The following is a 10,000-nucleotide window of genomic DNA, read 5'->3' on the forward strand; positions in this document are numbered from 1 at the left end:
ATCACCTGCTCCTTACACACAGCTTTTAATGCTTGGGGCAAAGGAGCAGAAGTGTGTGCGTGTGTGTGTGAGAGGAGAGCCGGTGTGCATACTAGAGCATTTGTGTGTGTGTGTTAGTGTGTGTGTGTGTGTGCTGGTGTGAGACTAATATTTTCCTAAAGAGAAAAATTATTTGTTCGAGGTTTGTTCACCGTGAGCAGGTACGAGGAGTGATCGAGGAGAAAGCAAGGAGTGATCGAGGAGAGGGTGAGTGAGCGAGGAGTGAGCATGAGAGAGGGCGAGCGAGGAGAGAGTGAGGAGTGATTGAGGAGAGAACAAGGAGTGATTGAGGAGAGGGCGAGTGAGCGAGGAGTGAGCATGAGAGAGAGAGAGCAAGGAGTGATCGTGGAGAGGGCGAGTAAGCGAGGAGTGAGCATGAGAGAGGGCGAGCGAGGAGTGAGCGCGAGCGAGGAGTGAGCATGAGAGAGGGCGAGCGAGGAGTGAGCGCGAGCGAGGAGAGAGCAAGGAGAGAGCGCGAGCGAGGAGTGATCGTGGAGTGAGCGCGAGCGTGGAGTGAGCGCGAGCGAGGAGTGAGCGCGAGCGAGGAGTGAGCGCGAGCGAGGAGAGAGCGCGAGCGAGGAGTGATCGTGGAGTGAGCGCGAGCGTGGAGTGAGCGCGAGCGAGGAGTGAGCGCGAGCGAAGAGTGAGCGCGAGCGAGGAGTGATCGAGGAGAGAGGGAGGAGAGAGCGAGGCGAGCAAGGAGAGTGAGCGAGGAGTGAGCGTGGAGAGGGCGAGTAAGCGAGGAGTGAGCATGAGAGAGGGCGAGCGAGGAGTGAGCGCGAGCGAGGAGAGAGCAAGGTGAGAGCAAGGAGAGAGCGCGAGCGAGGAGAGAGCGCGAGCGAGGAGAGAGCGCGAGCGAGGAGTGAGCGCGAGCGAGGAGTGAGCGCGAGCGAGGATTGATCGAGGAGAGAGGGAGGAGAGAGCGAGGCGAGCAAGGAGAGTGAGCGAGGAGTGAGCGTGAGAGGGCACACGAGGAGTGAGCGAGCGAGAAGCGATCCTGCGAGTGCATGACTGTGAGAACGAGTGAGGTTTCCTCTTTTTCAATTTCAGCAGTTAATGGAACTGGAGTTGTGAGAGAGCGGAAATAAAAAGATCCTGTTGTACCACATCAGCTGTTTGATTGTTGAATCATTCAAGTCACTTATTTGGCTTTCTGGGTTTTTGCTGTTCAAGTTGGTCTGAGTTCCTCCTGAGCATTTCTGCAGGATGAAGTGAAATAACAGTGAGACGGACTGAATTACTGATCAGCTCTTTACACGGTGTTGACACAGATGTCATGACTTACCTGATGGCTCGACTCATGTTTGTCACTCGTGAATCAAAGAGGATTTTTAAAGCACTTTGCTGTTTTTTTTTCAGTCATTTCTGTCATCAGAAAGCTGCAAAAGCTTTGATTTAATAATCTGATCAGTAAACAAATTATATATCCAAAAAAAAGGTAAACATTGTCATTGGGTTGGTATTTACCTTAATTAGTGTTAATGGCAGTATTGTATCAAATAATTAAAGTGTCATGTGATTGAATGGCAGTATAAATGCTTGTGTTCCAGAAGAACCTGAATTGTGTATGCAGAAAAAAAAGTCCATGAATTTCTGGAAAATTCCCAATCCGGGTTTGGTTCTATAAAACATTCCGGACTTGCTTTTCTCCTTTCAGTTGAAATCAAACGGCAGAACCAAAGTGTTGATTGTTCTGTTTAACTCCTGAGTGTGATTCCTGAACACTGCGTGCTGCATCTGAACACATCATAAATCACAGAAGTGTTAAAGTCGACGAGAAAAGGGAGCTTTTATGTTCTCTGACATTCCTGGATAGGAGAAGGTTCTCTGGTACCGGAAGGACCTGCTGAAGCCGTTAGCTCTGACTCTGCCGTTGTGTAGGTGAGGGAAACACAGCGTATATACACAGGGTAACGTTTAAATGACGCGCGTGGCCGTTCTGCCTGTCTGAGCGGGTTCTGTTGGCATGTGTACATCAGGAACACGTTGCCTTTCCTCACTTTGCATGGGAGACTCGAGAGGGACACACGGAGTGCAGCCAGAAGGGAAGCAGTTTATTCCCATGTGCTCAAGGCATCTGCAGTGTCTTAGCGCAAAACCAAGAGGAACAACTAAAGTATAAGACTCTGGGATTATTCTAGTTTTCTGCTTCCGAAAAGGTTTGCTTAAGTAGGAAAGAATTTATATCGAATGAAAAAGCGAAAGAAGGACAAAAAAACAGCTGGAGTTTGTGCTGTGAATGAGGGCAATCTTTAGGATCGCTCAGACTTCACAATTATGAATGTACTTTCTCTTTCACTCACTCTTGGGAAACTCATCATATCTGTCTCTCTGTCTATCCTTCCATCCATCTGTCTATCTATCTATCTGTCTGTCTGTCTCTCTCCGTTCGTCTGTCTATCTATCTTTCCGTCCGTCTGTCTGTTTCTCGCTCTTTGTCCATCCGCCTGTCTGTCTCTATCTGTCTATCGAATAGGCCTTGTTGTTAGAGTTAACTTGGAAGGTGAGGTAATCCATCCGTCACACCCTATAAGACAGCCGAGTAACACACACGCGTGCACACACACACACACACACAGTCCACTCTTTGACCTCTCCGAACAGAGGCTCACACAGTCAGAAGGTCACGCCCAAGCCCACAGCTCATAGCCAGCATAAGCCTTTCTTCCGCATCTCCACCCACTAAACACAGTGCTGACGTAGCACCAGGATCTTTTGTTTAACCTTCTGTCACCAAAACACATCCTGCTCCAGCTGATGCTCACTGATCGTGTAGGAAGGGCAGGGAACTTGTTCAAGCTGCTCTGCACTACAGTGCAGTCTGAAACGGCTTTAAGCTGACCTGGACATTCCTCAGCAACACAGCTTTATTGGTGCTGTGGAATAAAGTCTAGTGCATAAAATACATCAAATCAAACCGTATTCACTCACTCACTCACTCACTCATTTTCTACCGCTTGTCCGAACTTCTCGGGGCACGGGGAGCCTGTGCCTATCTCAGGCGTCATCGGGCATCAAGGCAGGATACACCCTGGACAGAGTGCCAACCCATCACAGGGCACACACACTCACACACTACGGACAATTTTCCAGAGATGCCACTCAACCTACCATGCATGTCTTTGGACCGGGGGAGGAAACCGGAGTACCCGGAGGAAACCCCCGAGGCACGGGGAGAACATGCAAACTCCACACACAAGGCGGAGGCGGGAATCGAACCCCGACCCTGGAGGTGTGAGGCGAACGTGCTACCCACTAAGCCACCGTGCCCCCCCCCCCCAACCGCAAAACCGTATTCAGTCTTTTGTAAAATATTATTTTCATAATAATTATAGTTCATGCCAGAAGCATTCAAATAAGCATAAAATGTCATATTTCTTTGTCGTGATCCACTTATAAGAAGTGGAAAATCGAACAAAATATCTGTATTTTTAAACCCACAATAATGTCTGTTCTGCATAGAAGTCTTTTGGATGTGAGGGTCAGTTGTTTTGAGACTGAAACTCCAGGACTCCGTCCAAGCGACGACCAACATGGATATAGGCGCAAGAAGCCAGACGAGGGATCGCGTCGCCTTAATAACTTGTAGGAACTCAAGCAAACGCAACATATGAGAAACTATCCTTATGTATATGATAAACATTAGAACCCGTGCAGGATCTGTACTGTTTTGACTGTTCATCACAAATAACTGCAGTCTTTCCTATTTTACACACCAAAAAAAAAAGATCTGGAAGAAAATGGAAAACTCTCTAAATACGCCTGAAGAATCCCAGAGATTTCGGGTGATTGGATGATGATTCTGTCCTTTCCTCTTTCCGTTAACAGGCTGCTTAGGGGACACACAGTTTTGCTTCCGGTTCCGGCAGGCGGCGGGCAGAAAGTCGTCGCTCAGATGTTTTCTGGACCACTGCGACAGAGACGCACCGGTTTGCCTCAAGGTTAGAAATCTTCGGAAGAAAGAAACGTTTCAGCCGAAATATTTATTGTTTTTTTATTTATGCACCAGTTTCATATGGTTTAGTGTTAATTACTTACAGCACAAACAGTTTCATAATTAATACTAATAATAATTATTAGTCAATACTGTATTATTAAAATAATTTTTTTTTTTTTGCCTTTTAGAAAGACCAGGGGCATTTCTACGGTTATGTTTACTTCAGGCAAGTTCGAGATAAAACACTGAAGAGGGGCTATTTTCAGAAGGTGAGCCACAGACATTCACAGCACCGTTCGTATCCACTCTACACGACACAGACGTTTAGTAAACATTTAAGTTTATATCCTTTTTATTTTTTTTATTTTTCAGTCTTAAACTTTTATTCTTAATGCTGAAATCCATAAAACAAGTTAGTCCGTGTTGTCGTTCATCTTCTTGCAGCTGTTCACGACATCACGGCATCTCTCTCTTTCTCTCCTGACGTTAATAAGAGAGGAAAAGTCAGCTCGTCGGTCTAAAGACTCGCGCTGACTCTGGAGAATTCTTCCATAAAGGTTTATGGAAATAAAGGCAAAAAAAAAATCATTCGTTATGTAAATCTTATTGACAATTTTAATTTAAAAAATAAATAAATAAATTCTTATTTGAATAATATTTTGAACGAATGAATGAATCAGACTTTTCTAACCAATCAGGTTTGAGAATTCCGAGTTGTTGTGTAAAGTGTGTGTATTACACGCTTCTATATAGCTGGTATAAATATGTAGATCAGAGAAAGCTTTTATTTCTTATAGCTTCACACACACACACACACACACACAGCTAATCTAAATACACTAAGCGACTAAAGTCTCATTAGCCATAAAACCCTGTGAATCCCACGTGTCGCTTGTGTTCGACATTATAAGCTCATGCAGCTTACACGTCTTTTAAAATGCTCTTGATTCATTAGGCACCTAGCATTTGGCCTTTTTTCTCCCCAGTACTCTTATGCCCCTTTTCCACCGGAAAGAACCGGGTGCTGGTTCAGAGCTAGCGCTAGTGCTGGTTCAAAGTTGGTTCCACTGGCGAACCTTCTAAGAACCGGTTTGCCTTTCCACCGGCTAGAGAGTGTGACGTCACTGTATACTTGTCACGTGTCCCAGCAACGTTAGCACAGCAGCGGCAAACACAACAACAATGGCGGATGTTGCTTTACTGTTAATGCTCATGGCTTTGCGAACCTACATTGGCATCCAAACGCGGCGAATAAAACGTGTACGTGCAGCTCCGTGTAATCTTTATAAACAGAGGTTGTAATCGATAAAGTACATAAAGTTATTTTATCATTAATACAGAAAAAAAATTTAGCCTTAGCATGTAGCTACCTACTATCATGTGTGCTGATAACTGATCATATCAAGGTAAAGTAAAAATGTATTAAACATTAGTAAACTTAAGGTACATTAACAAATGCGCTAACAGTAGCCCCGCCCCCAGCTCCCACCACAAGCGGTTCTTAAGTCTAGACCAGCAACGTTTTGGTGCTACTTAAGAACCACTTTTCCTGGTTCAGAGCCTTTGCTTTGGCGGTCGAAACAGAAAGAACTGGTTCTGAATTAGGCTCTGGCTCCGAACCAGCACTCGAACTGCCTCGGTGGAAAAGGGGCATTACACCCCAGTAAGCCGGCACGTTAAAATATGTTTGTTGACAGTTTTGCCCATCAAACCCTTAAGAATCCAGTTTTTTATCTTGAAGCCAAGATCCACAGTGCAGTTCTGTGCGTAGAGCAAAGTCTTCACATTCCACACAAGCACGACGCCACCATGTCTCATCGCTGCCGGTCGTATTGATTAAGACGACCCTGGAAAGGAGCGCTTGTAAAATACTGAAAAATACTAAAATACTGAGTAACACCAAGGCACGAGGGAGCACACGGTGTGGTGGAGCTATTGGATTCTGTTACTCCTATCAGTCTTTTGGTTAAATAGTGATTTGCTTTCAGACTACGTGAGCTCCGAGGCTTTGTAAGTGGATGTTATGTCTAACGTAGCGGTGGTGCACAGAGAAAGAAACTACAACTGCTGGGATTCTCCTGAAGGTTCTCATAAGACATGAATTCACTCGACTGCTTTATTACACACATTATTCTGGACAAATGACGCACCTGTTGCTGTCCTGCAATAAATAGGGATTTTCAGCTAGTTTAGTTTTAGTACGTGACGTCCCTGTACTCAGTTCTTGCCAAATCGAGGTGCTTTCTCATGTGACACTTTTGTGTAACTTCTTATCTGAGCTTCGGGCTCCTGAGTAGATTTGTTTACTCACAGTTCACAGGATCTTGCCGTCGCTGAGATCTCGCTGCCTCCGTGTCAACCGTCCTTGCTCGCTTTTAAAGATACCATTTAAACAAAGTAAACATGTTTTATCAGGTTACACCACACCAGTGTCTCTGTCTGTTCATAATATTTACACATTTAAGGGCAAAATAACTTTTAAATGTTGACCGAATGCAAGTCTGTTAAATCACATGATTTTTCCCCTTGAGACCACATTTTATTAGGTATGTAGTATTATGCATGTGTGTGTCTGTGCGTGCATGTCTGTGAGTGCGTGTGTCTGTGCGTGTGTGTGTCTGTGAGTGCATGTGTGTGTCTGTGAGTGCGTGTGTGTGTCTGTGAGTGCGTGTGTGTCTGTGAGTGCGTGTCTGTGAGTGCGTGTGTGTGTCTGTGCGTGTGTGTGTCTGTGAGTACGCGTGTGTGTGAGTGCGCGTGTGTGTGTGAGTACTTAAAAAGACACACATACACACACGTACACACACACCCCACCAGAGTGTTCGATTGTTGCTAGTTTCTTACTTGTTAACAAAGTATAATTTCAGGTCAGTTATCAGAATGTTTGATCATTTCTCTTTTTTGTTATACATTTTGTGTCTCAGTCTTTGGTTCTCATCAGCAAGCTTCCTTACGTCACCTTCTTCCACTCACTTCTGAAACTCATCGCCCCGGAATATTTTGAGAAACAGGAGCCGTGTTTAGAAGCCGGTGAGTAAATGTTGGAACGATTGCCGCTTACCTCGACAGGACACTCGGCCTTCCTACACATCATAAACCTGCTCAGAGTGAAAGGGAAAATTATATGATTTCTAAACGTCAAACAGGTGTCCAGCTATAAATATGGATTCATTAACTTCAGTTTTTTTCCGACGATGTCACACGACACCTCTCACGACATCTGCTCAAAGTCTGCTGTAATTTTGGAAAGAAAAAACAATGCAAGTTTCTTTGAACATTCATGTAGTCTGTGTAATCCCAGTCCCAGAGATTTGCATTATTATATATTAGTCGTCTATGATTAAAGGTGCGGTCTCTGATGTTTTAAAGCCAATGCTGACATTTGAAATCACCAAAACAAACACGCCCCTAACCCAAATGGGTCTCACCCCTCGATTGACAGCTCCGCCCACACATACATACGTAACCCAGGCAACTAATGGAAAAATGTGTCTATCATAGCTGAAGGGAAGAACAATACGATTGCAGATAAACAAACAAGCAAAAATGACACACAAGGATAATGATGTAAAGGACAAAGGCATATATTAGTTCTGTGTAACAAAGCAAAACCAACGTTACTCACCTATCGAGAAGGACAAAAGCGCCTCGGCGTCTTAAGTAAAGTTGGCCACATATTCACAGGTCGGAGTTTCCCGAGTCAATAACTCCTGAGCTAAACGCTGTTACTACACAAAACGCGGTTGTAGCTGCCTCTCTACATTACTACGATAGAAAAGAGGTGTTATTTGTGTAGTAACAGCGTTTAGCTCAGGAGTTATTGACTCGGGAAACTCCAACCTGTGAATATGTGGCCAACTTCCTGCTCCTTCAGTTCTCTCCAGCACTGGAAAGCTGATCCTATATTAACACGTCCTACTTCTTGCCTTATCGTAAGTCTTTCTTCTCTTTCTTACTTTGTTTTTATCCTCCATGTCAATGCTAAAACCGCTTTCTGCTAATGTCACACATGCGCACTGAACACTCTCCACACACATTGACAAGACCCGCCCCTTTCTGCTCATTGGCTACACGTTAGTTTTGTGTTTTTTTGTTTTTTTGGGTTTTTTTGGCGGCCCGACTCGGTTTTCTGAAGCATTTCTCAAACAACGGAGACCGCACCTTTAAGTAAACGTCAGTTATCATCAAGAGGTTTAAGTAGAAATGTATCTGCTCTCTTTTACCTTTACTATATATAAGTATATCTTTATTTATGACTTTATAGCTTGCAATGACATTGACCGTTGGCCAACACCGTATCCAGGCAAGATCTTATCTCTTCCGATCATGGGCATCGTCATGAAGGTAAGTGCATCGTTCACTTTTAGTTTAATCTCTGATGACTAGTTGTTGTACAGGAATTCATTAACATTAGCGTGTTGTCGTTTTTTTTCCCTCAGCTGCGTATACCGACGTGTTACGACAAGCCAGGCACCTCGCAGCTTGTGCAGTCCGCTTCGGTAAGATGAAAAGTGCATGTCGTGATGTTAAACTCGCATGGAGTTCTGTGTGTGTTCAATTAATGGTGCTTGCAAAGCAACATTCTTGTTATTGTGCCGGACAAAATTTCGGCGCATAACTTGTCCCGCAGCTTTTGTCTTAGACCCATGAATGAGGTGTCAGATTGACCGTCTCATTGAGCAGAGGTGTGCTATGACTTTTTTAAGCGATCGGAATTCCTAAATTCCCGGTACGGAAGCTCAAAATGGCTTACGGTTTTTTAATTATAGACTTCCATTATAAATTTTGGAGGTTTATAACTCGGCAAGTTTTCGATTTACACCAAACTCTACCAGCTCCCTAAGGACCTTACTCTGGACAAAGTTTTATTTCAGTAGCAAATTTTGTCCAAAAGTATTGGCACCGCACCGGGTATTCACGTGACATCACATGTAGCCCCGCCCCCAAAATAAGCGAAATCAAAAAGTTAGCACAACATGGACATGTAATATATCAAAACACTCAGCACGATGAGGAGAACCTGCCAAGTGCAAGCACCATTCACGTTTTCTTCCGGAAATGTACATTCTAGTTATCAACTGTTATCTTTTACAGAGCGACTCTCTCGTGTCTGTTGTACTTCCTACCATCCACGAAGTGGATCTCTTCAGGTAAAGCCTCTATTTTTCATGCATGTTTACACTGACATATGACTCAGGATGCATTAACATACCTTAGGATTTATAACGCTACACTATAAATGTGTATTAGATCGGATTTTTGCTAAGGAAGCGCTGATGTGTTGTATTATGTTAACGGTTTTCACAGTCATTTATGATCACAAATAAGGGTCAGTGAGAAATCGCTCATGCTGCCATCTGGTGCTAGTTGCTGAAAGTACAGGAAATGAGCTTTCTTTCCTTGACTGTGGTGTTTACACACTGCTTGTGTCTGGTTGCTGTGGCACGTCCGGCATGAGAGAGAGAGAGAGAGAGAGACAACAACTTGTTGTCTGTTAGTTATTCTGAGTAACCTGGAGGTTCTGTTTTTTTATTAGCAGTTTTATAGGAAAATCAACTTGAACAGTGTGTCAACACGTGTTTCTGTGCAACTCATTGTAAAAATGTTGATGCCTTACAGTTAGATAACCCCAAGTGAACATGTGCATGTCAGAAAAGCCAGATTTCCTGTTAGGTAAAGGATTAAATGAAAGCTGTCATGGAGGTCTGAGACCCAGTTTAAGTCCTGCTCCACATGCTCGTAGTGTTCTGATGATGTCGTTCTGCAGCGTGTCAGTCAGATTGTCCTCGACAGAACAGGGCAAGTTAAAACCTCATTAGCAGTTAATACAGCAAAAGTCTGTACTAAAGATGTAACTTCATTCTGAAGCTTCCCTTTGAGTCTGTAGCGTTAGTCGTCTCCACCCATCATCTCTCATAATACACGGAAAACCTGCATCTAGTTTCTTCTCAGGATTGATTCCCTGGTGGTGGGAAATTCCCAGGAACTTTCTTTGGCTGCCTTCAAACACTGAAAACTGTCCACCAG

At 44.1% G+C, this 10,000-nt stretch overlaps 1 protein-coding gene across 1 annotated transcript in view; it reads left to right on the forward strand.

Moving 5' to 3' along the window:
- Positions 1-10,000, forward strand: part of dennd6aa (DENN/MADD domain containing 6Aa) — a 33,845-nt gene that overhangs the window by 13,045 nt on the left and 10,800 nt on the right. Inside the window, exons 4-9 of the mRNA XM_027167748.2 lie at positions 3,868-3,980; positions 4,165-4,245; positions 6,898-7,003; positions 8,238-8,317; positions 8,413-8,472; positions 9,068-9,123. Coding sequence (XP_027023549.1) covers positions 3,868-3,980; positions 4,165-4,245; positions 6,898-7,003; positions 8,238-8,317; positions 8,413-8,472; positions 9,068-9,123 — 496 coding nt within the window. The remainder of the gene's footprint in view (positions 1-3,867; positions 3,981-4,164; positions 4,246-6,897; positions 7,004-8,237; positions 8,318-8,412; positions 8,473-9,067; positions 9,124-10,000) is intronic.

The sequence above is a fragment of the Tachysurus fulvidraco genome, chromosome 2 (genome assembly GCF_022655615.1).
Source record: "Tachysurus fulvidraco isolate hzauxx_2018 chromosome 2, HZAU_PFXX_2.0, whole genome shotgun sequence".
In the NCBI taxonomy this organism is placed as follows: domain Eukaryota; kingdom Metazoa; phylum Chordata; class Actinopteri; order Siluriformes; family Bagridae; genus Tachysurus; species Tachysurus fulvidraco.